Source organism: Spodoptera frugiperda, chromosome 12 (genome assembly GCF_023101765.2).
Source record: "Spodoptera frugiperda isolate SF20-4 chromosome 12, AGI-APGP_CSIRO_Sfru_2.0, whole genome shotgun sequence".
In the NCBI taxonomy this organism is placed as follows: domain Eukaryota; kingdom Metazoa; phylum Arthropoda; class Insecta; order Lepidoptera; family Noctuidae; genus Spodoptera; species Spodoptera frugiperda.
In genome coordinates, this window is record NC_064223.1 from 3,677,701 (window position 1) to 3,697,154 (window position 19,454).

Genomic DNA, 19,454 nt, shown 5'->3' on the forward strand with positions numbered 1-19,454 from the left:
ATAGAATGTTTTCCACGGTTCCATGGTAATGGTGTTTTCATTTTGAATTTATTCAAATCCAATTTATTTTTTTCTTCTTAAGTAAATTGGCAACTTGCACCCCTCCATTTAATTATCAGTTGCTTTTCCGCCAGAGATATGCTATGCTACGTTGCTTTGAATGCGTTTGGTTTGCGCTAATCGTTGGTGTACATAGCTTAGCACTGGTGGAAACGAACTTAGCTAAGCTATGTGCTATTTATTGCTTCTTTACTTCGATACATCGTATAGTCGAGCTGCGCATCTTCGCACAGCTACATTACTTAGTATCGGTGGAAACGGTCACGTAGTTTCACAGCTTAGTAGCATAGTTACATAGTATATTTCTCTTGGAAAAGCACCCAAAGTGGCCAATTATTATTGTAAAGTTTCCTTCTACTACTCTATTCTTCGGCCTGTAAACGTTCTTCAAAAATCAACGCAAAATATCTTACAATGCAACGCAATAAAAAATATACCTAGATCATTTAAAAGACTCAAACCACATAAATAAAACCTACACTTACACTTCTAAAGAACATCTCAGCACTCATCATATAATTCATGATTTAAATACCTTTCAATAGAAACATTAAAACAGCTTAAGGATCCCTGAAACAGCGATGTTCGTAAGTGGTATTACTATCTTTAGCCCACCAGCCAAGGGTGGAATTCAAGGCAAATCTTTGTATACCTGTATAATATGTAGATTGTAGGTACTTATAAAAAACTCATACAATAGTTCACTCACACATTGTTGGTGATAAATAAATAAACCTTAAAGAAACATAATTTAAAAAAAAAAAAGATTAAGATTAAAAAAATATATCTTATCCTCGCCAAGGGTTTACTTGCATTACTTATAACTTCATTATCTTAAGCCTGCAAACACTATTACATTATTAATTAATCCACTTCGCAGCTAAAACGAAGCGAAAACTGATTTTCATCGTCCCGTCTTCGTTGTCTCTTGTCATTAATATCGTTGCAGTCTCGCAGTCTCTCACCAGTCTCTCGCAAAATTGTTTAAGCAAGTCCTAGAGTACCTAGTATTCACTCGCTTCTTAGTTTATCTAGTTTACTCGAGAATCTACGTACCAGGTACATAGGCATAGGTAAACCAATTAAGTCTATAAGGTTTTGAAACATGAGATTTTCTGTGAGTCTGATAAAGTGGGCGTAATGTCACCTACGGAACGTATTGGAAAAGGCTTTATTGATTTCTATCTTTCGTTTAAGGAAATTTTATTTTATCAAAAGAACATTTAAGTATATCATAGTTCAATTAAATATGCGAAACTTAATCGAATATCTTACAAAAATACGATTGATAATGTTGTTCGATCTATCGAGAACAATATTGATAATATAATATCATTACTGTTTAAACATCTTAATCGTTGTGTTGTCTCTAGTTTCCACTTAGTGGTCATTCCAAATTCTGCCCCATGAACTTCAGTCATCATTACCAGCAATATAGATAGCTAATGACAATAATTAGATGTTGTTCTATGCCTTTACAAATTTCTACAAAATAAACCTTTAATTTAGATACCTAAAATTGCCGCTAACGTCATTGCAAGCACGTAACTTCTATTATTAAATTTATTAGTCTGGCAAACTGCGTTTTTATTTTTAAATACGGCCAATCAAATAGAAACTCAATAAATAGAAGCAAAAATAAACCTACAATTATTTCCGTCTGATTGAGTTATTAAATAACTCGATTCTTGATAGGTATCGAATACAGCTGCATATACCGTCTCTATAAAATCGAAATGGAACGAAATGCATACCGAGAATTTGCAGCAAAAATAAATAAAACTCGATTCCTACTCGAACTACGTTCACCGGAGGAGATATTAAAAACTTATTGATACGTGCTTCGGTTTTCAACGATACATAAGTATATTGTGTAAGTTTATGTATAGTGCATCAATGGTTTATATAATTTTATAGATGTGCATGTCATAATATAAGTCATTGAAAGTTCTCTTTGGGGAATCTACTAAGTTGGGACTGAGTAATAACGTAGAATAGAGGTACTATCTACTCTTGCCTCTTGATTTTTAATGAAGGTTATTGAACCTACCTGATATAATTGTCTTATTTTTATAGTTTATTTTTAAGTCTTTGGGAACATCAAAGCATCAATCCAAAACAGAAAGGCATCTCAAGTACACAAGTATTTTGCGGACTATGTTGGAAACCGTCGAATTTTATCAACACGTAAATAGTAGTGTAATCTATCGTTCAGGTTTTCAATCACTTAATTATATAAAATAAACATTTTATTTTATCATATAATCCTATATATGTACTAGGTAGCGACTTACAGTAATATTCAAAATACATTTCAACTTTTTATTACTAGTATAAACAATTTTATTATAAGCAAAGAAGTGTCTATATGACCACTATTAAAATCCCGTAAACATTATTCTGTTCTACTTCACCTCTTTAAAAGTTCAAACAACGTTATTGACGAACGAAGTATTACCGATTATTATTTATAAGAAGTCGGTTCAAAATCACCATACTCTTTCATTTTCATAAAATAACTAAAAACTTTGACGTAAACTTCCAAATTTCTAAATGTTTTGTGACTTTTGCGGTTTTGAGAGCTGAAAAAAAGTTTTTTTAAATGGCTTTCATTATTTTTGGAGATATAAAATAACGTCAAGGGATGGGTATTTTTAAATAAAAAGTTATTTTGTGAAATCATCCAATGATGTCTCCCGCCTATAGTGAGACGAGAGGGAGTGTCAGACTCTTACTGACTAAAAACTTCCAATGCTCCTGTTCTTCGATCCGTAGCCCCGGTAACCGACTAGGTAGTCAGCAACTCCTCGACTATACCTATATTAGGGTACATAGTTACATATACATATAACACGATACACGAATAGATAATATCACTTCTACACATACCTACTACAAGAAAACTAATAGAAATATTTAAAAAAATATATTATAGAAAAGTGTATTTTTCATAGTGACACATACTTTTATCCCTACGGCATTTGAACCCACTTAAAAGGAATCTAAATTTCACACAAGCATAGTCACAGACGAAAAGCTAGTTTATTATAGGTAATTAACATGACATCCATATCGATCAGCTCGGTATTCAAACACTAATTAATATCTCATAATTAAACCTCCGTGCTGAATAGATTTGTTATTGAGATACGGCTAATCTAATTAACTATGATTAAATGTAATGTTAACTAGATCAATCAATTGTCAGTCAGTTAATTAACTACTGTTTTAAAATAGATAGATTGATACTTAAACACCATTATTGAAAAACATATTGAAACTGCCAGATACGAATTAAATAAATATCATCACGCCTTTTATCCTTCACAGTGCACATTATGGCACGCAATACCACTATACAATGTACACGCAGTTTTCACAATTTATGTTATAAGTCCCATGTTACAAGGGGGCGAGCCTCTTTCCATATACCGGGAACATTTTTCAAAAACCGAAAATAACCCAGCAGTACCTTGCCCGACGCAGACATCGACCCCGAGACCCCTTGCCTGTCAGTTGCACTTACGACCACTCGCCTAACGAGGCATACCATAATACTTTATGTAGCCGTTATAGCTACTAATCCACATTTCTTTAGTAACTTTCAAGGTAGTTTTTAAACTAGTAGTTTGTCAATCTGGTTTAGTTTTAACGTCACCGGCAGGAGAAGTGGAAGAAGCTTGGGCACGAAAGGGCGTGTCGACAGGAGCAGACGCGGTGATCACAGATCCCCGCCCCAGCGTAAAACAACGCTTATGTTGTTTCAGATCACAATCATATTCTTCTTCGGGCAATCATGTTTTAATGTCATTACGCTACCAATAATCCTACGCAACAGGATCATGATGACGCAAAATCGTTGACTCCAGAATGATGATAGAATATTTATTTTCCAATAATTCACTTGACTAAATACCTCGTCAAAGATTGATATTAATATAACGCCCTTTAAATTAAAACTTTTAATTGAAGAGCTCAAACAAATTGGGTCTGCAAACCTTCATTAGATACTTTTTGTTGAGCCTTAATTGAAAAAAATGATGGTTATTTTTATATGGTTTCCTAGGACGTGATTATTAAATTGTTGTATTAACTGAATACTGATAGTGATGTGTACGACTTCTGGACTTGTCGGCAAAAAAAAAATATTTACCGCTTAAATATGTGTCTAACTGCCGTGCTGTACTCAGAATCATTTCATGGTTACCTAACCCAGTCCTTAGCAATGGTTTTCGGTACAAAATCGTTACTAAAGAATAGTTTAAGTATCTAATCATTAAGTGACTTTGAGTGCGGCAGTAAGTCTCGAAACCACTTTTAATTGTGTAGTAACACAAAATTGTTTGAAATTATATTCTGCCAGATATGAAATTTCATCGACCTCATTACACCGATTGCCACTTAAAACCAATATTTTAATGAACATTAATGATGGACAGAACGGGCACGCGTCATTTCGAACATTTGCTCTCGGGAAGAAACTTATAATGAAATTCTGAACACCATAAATCTTTGGGAACATTGACATTATCGAGATTGAAGATCATTTTTGTCTTTCTTTATCCTATTTCCTTCTATATTGTAGGTATAAGAAAGTTTTTGTAATCATTATGAAATAATATGAAGTCTTAATTATGTAGCTATAAGTAGGTAGGTACTGCTGTTAAATAATTTCATTGGGGACTTGTTTCACGAAGTCTGGATAGCCGCTATGTATTAGATAACTTTGAATTAAGAATGTAATTTGTACGAGTATGTAAGTACTGTCACATAAGTTTATAGGGCACTTATATGAAGGTGGTGAAACGGAAGCTAAGTGTAGTTAAATTGATTCTAAGGTATTGACTGCCCGGTTGGCGCGGTAGCTAGGCAACTAGCTACCTGTGCGTGTAGAACGAACGTGTAACGGGTTCGATTCCTGCATGGTGCAACTCTTTGTGTATTCACAAGTTGTTTCGGGTCTGGGTGTCATGTGCACGTGAACTTTGCATGTTTTTAAACGTATCCCACGACACAGGAAAAAATCCTAGTGTGCGGAAACGTTTAAAAAAAAGGTCAGACAAAGAGTGATGTTCAGATTCCATTTTTAAATTTTCGGCTACAACTTATTAATATAATCTGTATTTGTAGGTACCTTATGTTTGTTAATAGATTCATCATAAAGATGCTAGACTAGGAAAAGTAATTTAAATTACTGTGCAAGTAAATACTACCTATATCTTAGTTAGAGAGCTAACAAGCATGATAAGCGTACACTTACCACAACTGTAAAGTCTTCCACCATGAATCCTTTACTTTATGTACAGATTAAAAAAGGGACAGTGTTATCACTGTGACCTCTTTCGTGGTTTATATGTTACTGGCAGCAATAATTCTTGGTGTTTTCTTTTACTGCTGTAAAGTATGTCTTGCGGAGTAGATAACGCGTGGACGTTAAAATATTCGGAAGGTTTGTTTGCAATACGAAATGTATTTTAGAAGGAATTTATTAGTATGGCTAGGTATAGAGTAAGCGCACCAGTTGCGCATTCGATGTAGCTCGATCCAGGTATGGTAAGACAATACTGTTAAGTGTAGGAGAGCCATGCTTTGGCACGAATGGGCCAGCTGGACCGGAGTAAAACCACGTTTGTATGTGTTTCGTTGTGTGAGTGAGATTACCAGAGGCCTAATTCCCCCTTCCCAATCTTTCCAATCCCCGATTCTCCAACGACCCTTAAATTCCTATCCCCCAAAAAGCCGGCAACGCACTAGTAACGCCTGTTTTGGGTGTCTATGGGCAGTGGCGATTGCTTACCATCAAGTAATCCGTCTGCTCGTTTACCGGCTTATAACATAAAAAAAAACTGTCAGCTTTTTCGACAATTTCTCAGTAACAAAATTAAGTTTGTAGTCAATGATGAATTAAGTTAAATTCTGCAATAACTCTCCACAATTTACTTCCTAAAGTACTTGATAACTTTAGGCAGCTGCACAGCACAACTTCTATGATTAATAGATCGTGACAGATAGTTTACGAGGTAGTCAGGTAACTACGGGATCACCGAACGTAATCTAAGTTGGGACCACATTTGCATTGTCTGATGGACGCTCTGATTTCAGGAAGTATTTTGTCAATTACGATAGATCTGGAGTGAATGTTAGTTGTTATGTCTTAACTTTGTCCAGAATCTATTTTCTCTATTTATTCTTGGCTCGTAGCTTGAGAAAAGTAGTAGGTACTTAGTTAGACACATATTTCTTAACGAGCTTAGGCACACTTCATAAGTTCATAACTTGACTTACCTAATCATTCTAATTTCCGAATTCCTAAAAGGCTGGGAACCCACTTGTAACTCCTCTAGTGTTACGAATATCCATGGGTGATGCTAATTGCAGATGGCAGATTATCCGTCTGCTCGTTTTGCAGCTAGCAACTATGTCATAAAAAATCTTTCAGGAAATAAAAGACCGAGGTAGGTTCCTACTTTCTATTATACTATAATTTATTAGTTTCATACTGTAGCTGATGTCACGCGAAAACCATAATGTTTCGAGTTCCCTCATTTAAGTATCATTTACATCTAAGTCATCTCACTACAGAACGTCCCTTACATCCCCCTCCTACAAATACAAAAACAGTCAAACATACCTAAAACTTTTTAAAAATTTATAAAACGTATATCGTATTGACCAACAAAACGATATGAAGTAAAAAGAAAACAGAAGCACTCTAGTCGCAGAAACCTTTTATGTGTGAACCTCAAATAGACGTTCCCCGCTTTTCTATCAACCATTGCTATATTTTATCAGATTGCGGTGAGCACAATCCCGTCACATTTTATTGAAACACGCTCGACTATCCGGTACCAACTGAGAAATCATACATTGATGTCCTTTTGTTATGTATGTGTGTGTATAAAGTAGATGGAGATAAGTGTTTGCGTGTGTTTTCATGTTTTTGATGTAGGTTTATTATGACATGTACTCTGTACCTGATGAAAGATGTTTTGTTTATTATTTTATTAAGGAGAAATAGTTGTTAGGTAATATTTTTAGATTTAGCATAATAATATGTGATATGATTGTATAAAAATATACACTTCTTCTTATTTTCAGTTTTATTGTCTACAGAGTCACTGAATTCACGGCAATATTCTTTGGATGCTCACATATTATTGTTGTTCGGAGCATGATGTACCAGGTCAAATTAAGTTTGTGTTTGAAAACGCATCTGAATTGTTAGCACACATGAAACGGACCGAAACTACATAAGAGTACCTAAATTATTATACTGATAATTTTTTTATTCTACCTAACCTACATAAGTAAATAAATGCATTGTTCGATATATCTACGGATATTCTTAAAGCACTCAACAAAACAATGGGTGGTATAAAAATAAAATTTATGACGCCCTGAAACTTTTATCGCCTGAGTTAAGATGACGATCGGGGTTAATTTAACGATCACTCAGTTCCAAGTGAAATAATTTTCCAATGAAAACCAAAGATCGTAAATCTGGTAGGTAAGCTACAGATCTGAGATCAAAAGTAGGGAAGTGTAATTTTATCTCACGTTATAAATACTAAGAGACTATGTAAAGTACCTATACCTATACTCATGTAGATATTTTTCTTCTCCTCTAATAATATCTTCTGATTTATTTCGTTGCTGTATCCAAGACAATCATTGATGTCCCTGGGACGCGCCGGACTTCAGTAGGTTATATCTACTGTAGATCCTAGCACATCCTAGCTTACAGGAGTTGCAGCAGTTTTAGGAGGTTGTGGCGGGCTTGCCATAAACTCATGTAGTTAGACTGTCAAAGGTGATTGATCGTGTTTATGATTAATTAATGATGAAGCTATGTAGCACATACAGTAGGTACCTACTTACGTACATTATTATCAACATATAGACCTACAAAGGTGCCTACGTACTTTCCTATGTAACTTTCCTATAGGTATACTTATTACCAGGACGCTCCACTTACAACAAATCAGTTTTCCTCATAAAATAAAATAAGAGTAGGAGCACACAATAAAGTAGGAGCACCTCCCTACAATCTTGTTTATTGAAACTTATGAAACTGGAGATAGTTCACAGCACGATGCGAGCTCGTTAGTTTCAATGGGAAACGTAAGATGTAAGAACAAACTTACCTACCTACTTACTTACTAACGCAATGTAGGTATAATATAGGTAAGTAGATATTATGAAAGCTACCTTGCCGTATCGTTAGTTACAAGAGGAAAAAGGTCTCGGTTTCAAAACTTTAAGTAGGTATATAGGTACCTAATCTACTCAAATAACTAAATAAGTATTAGGTCCTAAATATGGCATATAAGTATCATATTCTCAATTACACATATAGAAGTGCGGCGGTTAATTTCAAATTCAACAATAGATAATCATCTAGCACCACTTAGCAACCTGGCACTTCCTAATTAGACTTTCAAAGGCGTAAACATCTAACACAGAAGATAAATGATACGGAGGTGTAATTTAACTAGGCGTCTATAATTAAAAGAGTGCTAGCACCGACAAGAAGTGACAAGCCACTCATCCGCATGCTTATTTAGCTTGGCTTTGAGCAATTCTTAATCGAATGTCAGAAGCGGTGAGCGCGCGCTCGGCACTCAACGCATCGTAGTGTTCGTAATTACTTTTTAATCCATAGACGCCAGTTATATTCACAGCTCTTTTATTTCTAAGTTTTCTGTGAATAGTTAGAAGCTTTTTCTGAATAAGTAGAGTGAATTTGATGTTTGTTTAGTGCATAGTAAATGTAATTGTAAGCTAATGCGAAGTGTTTTTTGATGTAGCAACATTACCAACGTACTATTCATATGCATTTATTTAAATTAAGTAGGTACCTACTTACAATAACGTGGATATGATGAGAGTTTATAAAAGAAAAATGCAATTACATCTTTTAATTACATCTGATGGCATATAAGGTATTAGGCATTACAAATTAGGTACCTAGGCAGAGAAAAAGTCATTAATTTATCTACCTACCTAGATACTTACTTAGATAACTAGTCGTTTCCCGTTTATATCAGTAGTTAGCTCAAAAAACTCCTCACTGACTCTCGAGGTTTCGACAGAATCAATCACCGCATCATTATTTTCAAGGCAACACCGCTGTAGTCGTCTCCACAACTCCCTAGTGGTTGGGCGACCTAATTCTTCCACGTACTAATAACATCAATGCTCTGGCGTTATTATCTTAACTCCCGGAACGGATGACCTGACACTATTGGAAATCCACAGGCTTTATTGTACACAGTAGGTAGGTATAGGTAGCTATTTCCACAGACCAGAGGCAGTTTTTTAAGTCAGGCGATGTATCATACCTACCTGTAATCCGATAGGTTGGAACAAAAAGTAGGCTTCTTCGATTCTTTCTTTATAGTTGCAAACTATAATATACCAGCATCGTAATTTTATTTATGGCCCTTGTATCTAATGTCTACCTATTCCCGTAACGGGGTTAACCTCTCGTATGCCGTATATAAGACAACAATAGAAAACACATTGTGTCTCGCGTAGATCTGCGTTCCGGCACACGAAGGGTTAAGGAATTTTTTTTTTCTTTGTTTTGCTTTTTTCCACTAGGTATTGCTGGTAATTCGGTATATGGCCATATTAGCTGTGGTATTAGGTACTGTTTGGATTTAAAGCCGATTTTCAACAAATCACCACTTACCATCGTATTACTTTCGGTTTTTAAATGTAATATTTTGCTGGTTACCTACTGAATTAGCGCGGCAGGTATATCTCACAATTCAGTCAATTCTGGGTTTTCGGGAAATAAAAAGCGTCATAGGTCATGGTGCTTGGGAGATATTGATGTTTTGTGTCTTAAGTGCTAAAAGTGCATAATAATGAAGCGTATATGAATGTCTATTGTTATTGTAGTAGTTTTGTGCTTTTATCCTTACATTATGTCATGTAACCTTGAACTGTTTGAATTTGTAACTCATAACAGCCAAAATATGTAGTTTTGTGTGTATCTAATGTAGTAATATATTAATATGAGTATTGCAAATTGGTAGTGTTAGTTAGGGATGGAAATTAAAACTACCATTTTCTATTTCCAGCACGGAAGAGCTTTATATTATTGCATAATAACAAAATCTTTGTAGTCTTATTTATTACATTAGTCAAATGAAGTACCTACCTTACAACGTGAGGATTCAATAAAAACAACACGTACAACTACAGAATCTTTAATTATATCCAACAAGTACTCTTAAGCGAATCTTTTAAATCAATCTTAACTAAACATAATCGCTAAAACTCGAACCTTTCTCATTTGTATGTCAGATACAAAAATATTTATATCTTATATCAACAGAAAATCCACTCATACCATGTGATACACTAAACTTATTGAATTAAAACAACGCACTCATAATTTCAGCGTCCATCGTCCGGGATACTTCGACTAGTATCTAGTATATAAAATATATTCACAAGCCAGGGGCGCCGGCTTTCAATATGAAGCCACGATGTACAGATCACTGTCTGGTTACAAGTCTGTAACAAAATGGTGAGCTTCAGTAAACGGGAACGCCTCCACAATTTATTATCGGCATGCAGTCTCTATTTTTGTACATATCAAACTCAATTTCACTTTTTACAAAACACAAATTTCAACTTTCATGAACATTTTCACCTTAAACTATAGTTAGAAGAAGCTTAGTCTATTACCACCTCATAGTAAAATTCACATATTTTTCTTATTGCTTTGTAAGCTTATCACTTAGTACATCACACTTTGTTTAAATAGTGCCAGATCTCGAAAAAGTCCATTGAACATTGTTCCAACAGTATAATATATTTCTCAATAGTTTTCTCTATAAAAACAAATATAAATGCATTATAAACTTGACATTTTGTGTAGTAAACTTTAAAAGCAATGTGAAATTATCTCTAATTTCACACACATGATAATTTTTTATGAGTTATGACACTATTCGAGCAAAGATGCGATAATTTAAAAGCAAAAATACATTACACAACACAAAACAATAAAGATTCAGCTAATACTACTCACAAAATCTACTTTTAAGTATCGCTCTTCCAAAGCTTGATAGTCTTGTCGTTCTCGAGGGCTGCCGACGCGATGATGTTCTCGGTGGGATGGCACGCCGTACAGAGCACAGTGTCAGTGTGCCCCGACAGCCGCTGCACGATCTCTTTTGACTGCAGGTTCCAGATGTACACCAAGTTATCTTCTGAGCCTGATACTATCCACTGCGGACAAAATAATATTATATTGTTAAAATAAGCTGTATGAAACTGACATTTTAACCATTTGCAGGATTATACCAAAAGATATTCAATTGTAAAAGGAGATATCTTTTGCTCATATTGATGAGAGGTTGGATATCTGGGGATAAAAGTGCAAACAAACTGTTTCGTTGGTAGAGAATGCCCATAACTTATACGCCAAAAACTCATTACACGTTTGTTGCTATTCTCTCACTACACGTTTGTTGTCGAGTGAAATAAAATAATAATTAATTTTTTTTTTTCTAAATAGGAATTTAAGATTTTAAGCTATAACATTTTAGATAGCATATAGCACATAGCAAAAGATAAAGTAAACACTGTCACTAGCAATTAATCTTTCATTTATTATTTTATCCTACTTAAGCTGACCTACGATTCCACAAATTCGCGATAAAACCATCGAATGACGTCAAAGGAAGGATCACCTTGCTATCTACGTAAACGACACCTACAATACGCTTGCGTAGGAGTTCCGCTACACAGCGTGTCTGGGTCTATGTGAATAACGCTATAACTCTTGGCCCTGCATTCATGTGTAACTAACATGAAAACATAGCTTTCCATAAGTAAATGAAAGACGTATGACCGATTTAGTTTATAGGCGATTTTTTTCGAAATTTCGTCAAATTAATTAATTATGGTCCCTACAAATTTTGCAGCTTATCTTTTTTACACGCAAAGGATTTATATTTTACTGTTTTACATACTAAAAGTAGATCGCTAGCAAGTCCGTGGGAATTCTATTTTACCTTGACATACTTGCAATCTCTTATCAACGTCAGATTGTAGTTGTAAAAATCTGTGAGAGCACAAATGACTGATAAGGAATTTATCGCTCGAAATAATGGTTATCAAACGATGGAATGAGCGTCAGAGAACTCAATTCTAAATGAGGAAGAATAGTAGAAATAGTGAGAAAAAATATTTGGTGACATCCAGCTGAGCTTTGTTAAACCCCCCCACTAAGAATGGCTAAAAATAGCTGTATCTACGCAGGCTACGCTATACATAGTTGACGATTTCGATGAATATACTTGTGGCATTTCTCATTTTGTTGATAAAAGTACAATTCATTGAGTATTTTTTATTCTTATCTTGTATTTTCTTTATAAACCTGTCTTAGTATACAATTATCAATGCATGTCAATTTTATAATATATGGCTCAAAATAATACTGAACAAATGTTACGCTAGAAATGCTCACTACTTAACTTTGCATTGGAATGCAAACATAACATCTTGTTTAGATTTTTTGTCGGGAAAATGGCGGAATTAACTCATATCACAGATTTTATAGTAAACAGAAAAGTCTTACCTTTCCTCCAGTGACACTGAAGTTGGCAAAAATGCAATATTTCTCGTTTTTATGTCCCGTGTAAGTCTTGAGGCACTTGCCCCGGCTGTAGTCCCAGAGTTTGAGTGTGTTGTCGAGTGTCGCCGCCAGAATGTATTTGCCGTTTGGAGAGAACTTCACGAACGAAACCGGCGGATTATCGTCGTCTATCAAAGTCTTTAGACATTGACCTGACGCTGTATCCCAGATTCGACTAAAATGAAAAAGAAAAGATTATGTTGCGATTTGTTTATCAGATGAAAATACAATATCGTGGTGTACGACCACGTCACGCCACGTCTAACTTATACGCCACATTTTAATAAATAATGATATTTAAAATACTTAGATAGAATAAACAAATTGAATAAAATACGTACCATAATCCATCATAACTGGACGATACAATAAGGCTGCCATCTCTGTTAAAATGCACTGCTGATACTGGATCTGAATGCGCTGGTAGTGTTTTCAAACATTTGCCTGGAAAGAATAATATTTAATGCATTAATTACGTCGATTAACAACAACCCTGTCAACGCAAATGTGGGTCAAATAATTTATCGAATGAAAAATCTTTATAACTAGTAATAACATTGAATAGTATATAATTTTTTTTTTAATGTCAATCTTCGAGACTATTTTGCATTTAGATTTAGATTTTAGATTTCAGCCATGATCGTCCCACTGCAGGGCAAAGGCCTCCCTACCTTCCTTCCACTCCTCTCTGTTTAAAGCTTTTTGCATTTGGTAACCCAATTTTCAAGGAAGATAAGATTATTATTCCTTTGCGTATAGCGGTGTAAAATCATCGGAGTAAAATCATGGGTAAAGACTAGTGCACAGGACAACAAAGACACGTAGATATTTTATTTTTGAATCTCCAATGTACAGATGATTGAGACGAAATACCGAACCGACTAGGATGTTAATGGTATAAATAGTACAGTAACCTATTTCTACAGGAGTAGCTGCTTGACATTTACGATTGTTTCTATTTGTACCTATCTAAAATTAGAAGTAATTATAGTTTGTATGGAAATCTGTTGAAAGTAGAGTCGTGAGAGGTGAAAATGTTTAACACTGTGATGTTAATAAGGTTCAAAGTTGTGTAATGTAAACTTTAGGTATATTTGGAGAACAGAAGTCGTGACTGGCCTCACGCCTACATTTTCGACTCATTGTTTAGCATAGTAAAGATGCATATTCTAATGCAGCTGTTGTGTTATAAATGTAGATCGTTGACCGCGTTTCCTTTGCCACTAAAGTAATCATTATTTACATGTATAAACAGTCACAAAATCTCAATGAATGACTAATAAAAACTGGTTTTCAACCGCGAAGGTATAATACCAAATTGTTATAAAGCTTGAAACTTCAAATAATTTTAATAGTGATTCGAATTTGAGAACAATGCATACAATGTATGGAAATAGGTTTAGTTTAACTATGTAACGGTACCTAGTTATTGACGCCAAATAACAACTGGTGCAATTATTATGGACTACACATCGCCTTATCGTTTCTGAGAACTACAACATTAATGAACAAGTGCAAATTTTAGTACTATGTAAGGACATTTTATTTTAACTTCCTATTTTTGTTCGCCCGATAATTTACTTGATAAACTAACAAAGAGAAAAAGCGGGTTTTGTAAAAAGAAGTTACATTTATCAAACACTAGCTTTTTATGGCTTAATTTTAAAACAATTTACTCGACTTTTTAAAAGTCAGTTCGTATAAATTAACCTTTTCTGTGCGACATATACAAAATGCTATCGTAACCGTTAAAAGTGAGCAATTTACAGTTTGTTCGTTTGCAACATTATAACTTTTGTTTTATTTAAAAACAGAAGCCATTTGTACGTTGGCGCTCGCGGCATTAGCCCGTGTCGAATCCGGTTATAGACTTTATCATTTTCGACTTGCACTTTTTTATATTTCTACTATCTGCTATAGTAGGATTTAATACTATCAATTTTAAAAGACTACGTTTACGCTTCGTTTGAACGAATTCATTTCAATTTTTTTATATTTTTGCGATAATACATACGACATTGGGTGAAAGGGAATGTTGTTACAAATAAAAATAATTTCTTACCTGTTCTTACATCCCATATCCGTACACTCTCGTCAAAACTTCCCGATACGATAAGATTGCTTTGTGGATTAAAATTACAGCAAAATACATAGTTACTATGTCCCTTCAATGTCTTCAAACATTTGCCTGAACTCAGTTCCCATACCTGTAACATAAAAATAGGTCGTAAAGCTTTTGTGGGGAGCTGATCTATTTTCAGATATTATGGTGCAATACTGATGTAATGAGGTAGGATTACAAGAGCCTAAGTCCGTTTTCGACGTAAAAACAAATTAATAGCTTACAGAATATACATAAATAGGATATTTTTATTTGTAAATAATCCTTCCAAAATGCAGTTAATGAAAACATAATGGACACAATTTGTTTGATAGCTTCTGACATCAAATACAATAATTAGATTAGATAAATCATAGCTTTTGCATTTAGATATGGGGGTCAAAGGATAAATATGCAATGTGCATAACAATATGTTTCGTATTGATGACAGAAATTATTTAATACTTTGATAACATTATGTAATAATACATAGAACGAAATGATCTCATAATCATACTTCATTCATTACTTTTATGTGAGTTGGAGAAATGTATGTGTTACGGTAAATCTGATTAATTGAAAATTATTAATAATTTTGCTAAATTATTAATAATTACCACACGTTTTGGTAAATGTGAATAATCGATCGAAATTTATCACTTTTAGTAGTGATTATTAATAATTCACGACACATATTGGTGAAAGTAATAAAATAAATATAAACCCTATGTTTTTTGACCAGCATGTATAATATTAAACACCGTCTTACGATTATATTAATTAGAGATCACACAAACAAGGTTACTTGTACTTGCTTTAAACCAAAAGGACAACAAATTCACATATTCTGCGCGTAAGTGCGGCTCTGCGGACGGCAAGTAGGGGTAGCTCGCCACCCGACCAGAACGAGACCCGTGCGTGCGGCGCGTCGAGTTCTGCGCGCGCCTCAAAGAGCCATCAGACCACCACAGATGGGGCCCAGTAGGGCTGATGCCTGATCCGGAGCTGCGGACTACCTAGCGGGTTTACCGGGGCTCCGGTTCGAAAATCAGGAGTAAGAACGGGGTGGTTTTTAGTTAGTAAAAGTCTGACACTCCCTCTCACCTCGCCAAAAAGGACACATTTATCACAAAATTAACAATAAAATTCTTTTAAAATCAAATTACCATGAAACTTATGCAAAAAAGTCTATCGTGGTACATAAAATTGTAACAAAAATAAAATTAAACAATTATTGTTTCATTAACAAAATCAACACGAATCCTAAAAGCAATCATCAATAATCACATTTGGCTTGCCTTCTTCTGTATAAATGCATCAAATTAAAATTCTAAAAGTATTATCATAGAATTCAACAAATATTTGTTGTGTAAGTACAATATTGCCTTTTAAATTGAAATAAAAATAACATCTTGGCCACTTATTACATTTATCACTACTGGGGTAAAATTATTAATAATAAGCGACAAATGTGATTAATTTATCACTTTTACCTCGAGTTTCGGTAATTATTAATAATAGTAGATAATTATTAATAATTTTCAATTATTCACTCTTACCGTAACATATGCACATATTACACAATGTTTAAAGATATTTGGCCACACCTTTGGCAAACATTTTAAAGAGGAAATACCTTATGAGTTTTTATTTTTCATGTGTATAGGTACCTAATTACAATAGGAGTAACAAAATAATGTCTTCTAACAATTCTCTTATTCATTAAAATCATGATCAAACTTTACTTAGTTATAAAGAAGGATGCATACATTTTTAAAGCCCTAATGTTTTTATCTATAAAATTCTGAGGACATAAACACACACTGTTATCTATTAAGATAATATGAGTTCACTAACCCAAAGAGTTTGTTATCTAGTTTCCCAGACTGTTTTAACAAAGGGAACTTGGAAATTTAGAATTTGGGACAAGTGGTAATAATGGGCATCAATCATGATAAGCAAGTTGACACATATATTATGTAAATGGAATAGCTGAGTTTCGGGTTACTATGGAACTTTACTTTTTTATTTCAACATTACCTCTTTATAATATTAGTATAGATGAATTTTATGCTAAAACTAATACTTATTATATTATTATCGATTAGGGAATGACAGAGCTAGTAATAGCCTCAGAATCTTCAAATATTCATACTCAATTATTTCCAAATCAATTAAATTTTATTACCCTTAAATTGTAGTAAACATCAATAATTTATTTATTAATGATAAATAAATTATAATCACAATGTCCGTATAGCGACAAATTAACGGCCGCATGTAACCTTTTTCGTTTAAATTCCGTTCGTGAGTACGGCGACACGGAATTCGCGTGTGTAAAAAGGTCCTCACGCAATTCCTTACTCCCCACCCCCTCCTCCTACTTCGCCCTACACAGATCATTCACCGCGCATGCGCGCCCCCCGTTAACGTTCGCTATTCGAATTTGGCGCGCATCGACGCTCTATGGTTTTGAGTACTTTTATGAGGAAGTTAATTTAGTTTTAAGGTCAAATGTAAAATAAGGTTTTATGTTGTATCAAGGTACACTGACATTGGAATTCATATGATAGAGACATTTACTACCTATGAATGCTATTTTTATTGGCTGCTTAAGTCAGATTATGTTATGTTGATGTATGATTATGATAAAATCAAATATTACCTTTAAGGTTTTGTCATCACTGGCACTGACTATCAACCTGCTGTCTGAGGACCAAGCCACATCACTGATTCCCATTTTGTGTCCTGATATAGTTTTTTCAAATTTGCCATCATAAGCACCCCACACTTTGATGAGTTTGTCAGCAGCTGTAAAGTAAAAAGGAAATGTTATCTATCATGCAATATTAGTGGGACTTATTTATTATAGTCCTTATAATCATGATAATAAGAATGACATCATTATTTAGTGTGACTTAAGTAATCATTGACATAAAATGCTGAGTTGCTTGCCTGGCAACAGCTGGTTTAAATTGCAAATTGAAGTGAAGGTCAAGAAACTTGAATGTTCCGTTGAAATATAAATTAGATATTCAAACTAGGTATGCATCATTTCATTGATCATGTAAAGTTTCAGTAAAAAAATAATTGAGGAATACTTTTTTTTCAGATTAAATATAAGGTATTCTTTTTCTTTGTTCTTAATTTAAAAGTTTTATTTTTAACATGTTGGCAACACATGTTAAAACTTTATTTAAGATAGAATATTCTACAAAAGTTTGTTGAGCAGCTTGAGTTCTACATTATTATGACGTTCAAACCATTACATCACTGTATTAAAGAAACAAAAAACAATGATGTAAACTTTTCATACAATACTTCCACCTATTGGCAGTGGGCATTCAAGGCCAACTCTATACCAAACTGTTGCCCAAGCCCAAAGCTAATGTTCTTAAAAAAAACATTTAAAGTATTTATATAGGTCATTGATCATGGTAAATTGATCCTTAAACAATTAATGTAATAAGGACTAGTTCTCTTATTACAAGTAATTAATATATTGTTGAACAAAAACCATGTTGATGGATTGAGTATGCTCTATAGTTACTATAAAAAATGCTTCATTTGTTTATGAAAATGACTACATTTTTACAATAAAATGTAATGATAAATAATAAACAGAAGCCTAACGAAAGTTAAGGGACTCTTGAAAAAAAAATTGTTCTATTATTTAAAAAGTTAAAAGTATCACTTCCACTTCCTACTTTCTTTACTCTTCAACAATCATGGTGACAATAAATGTTGATTTATAATTGTTGTATGATAAACATTCCTATTTTTTATTTCTCCTAGAATAAAAAAACAAACAATCCAAACATAAATGGGTCATCAAAGGTAAATAAATAACTGACATGACATGAGCCATTAATTAATGCATAAAGTATTATACTCACAGGAACTTGCCAACCATTCTCCATTTGGACTGAATTTAACGGAAGACACAGCTTTCGTATGACCCGCGAGTGTGAATTTGAGCGTGTAGTTCGGCTTCTGTAAACCGACATCAAAATTAGCGCCAAATCGCACGTGCTCACACAAGTTGAAGTTACATAAACATGTGCCGCCCGCCAGACTGACGCAAACCAATGAAATGCAGTGAGACAACGCTACTTACCGCCACTGAAGACTTGTTTGATTGTGGTGCAGATTGTGATAATGAATTTGGGCCGGAAAGGTTGGCGGAAGGCCCGCCGTGTGTTTGGTGTGCAGCAGGATGGCCTGGGCCGGGACCTAGCGGCACCATGTTTCAACTTTCGACGCACTACGCTTTACTTTGTTCGTCACCCAACACAGTCACTATCACACAATGAAACACAATCTAAATTAAACTTAGAAATAGGCAACACACGGAACTTGTCACTCACTTCAGTTTTTACATATATTTCAACGTAGATTTTCAAAGAACATTCTAAATCCGGGCGTCCCAATGCGTGCATATTTCGCGAAGACGAACAGTGGTGCCAACCTACTTTTAAAACTATTCCCTCCCCGCAGCAGTCTAGCTGGCCAACTTATTGTCTTTGGTTAACTTTTTTAAATATTTATAAATAATACAGAAATTTATTATTCTTTCACACGTTTCTTATTTAAATTTAAAGAAGCTCTATTACTCTAATTATAATAAAATATTAT

At 34.2% G+C, this 19,454-nt stretch overlaps 1 protein-coding gene across 1 annotated transcript; it reads right to left on the reverse strand.

Moving 5' to 3' along the window:
• Window positions 1–10,261: 10,261 nt before the first annotated feature.
• Window positions 10,262–19,290, reverse strand: LOC118262503 (WD repeat-containing protein 5). Its single transcript, XM_035573925.2, has 8 exons — window positions 18,937–19,290; window positions 18,716–18,812; window positions 17,485–17,630; window positions 14,781–14,925; window positions 13,060–13,162; window positions 12,662–12,893; window positions 11,108–11,307; window positions 10,262–10,587 (listed from the first exon to the last, which is right to left on the reverse strand). The coding sequence occupies exons 1-7, from the start codon at window positions 19,063–19,065 to the stop codon at window positions 11,119–11,121; spliced, it is 1,041 nt and encodes a 346-aa protein (XP_035429818.1). The 5' UTR covers window positions 19,066–19,290; the 3' UTR covers window positions 10,262–10,587; window positions 11,108–11,118.
• Between the last annotated feature and the right edge of the window lie 164 nt (window positions 19,291–19,454).

Bases quoted from the DNA above. Each gene is read 5' to 3' on its own strand.
- LOC118262503 (XM_035573925.2), bottom strand. From the start codon at position 19,065: ATGGTGCCGCTAGGTCCCGGCCCAGGCCATCCTGCTGCACACCAAACA. The intron at 12,894-13,059 runs GTACGTATTTTA...TTTTCATTTTAG, and splicing joins TCCAGTTATGATGGATTATG to TCGAATCTGGGATACAGCGT. The intron at 11,308-12,661 runs GTAAGACTTTTC...TTTTGTCCGCAG, and splicing joins TCAGTGTCACTGGAGGAAAG to TGGATAGTATCAGGCTCAGA.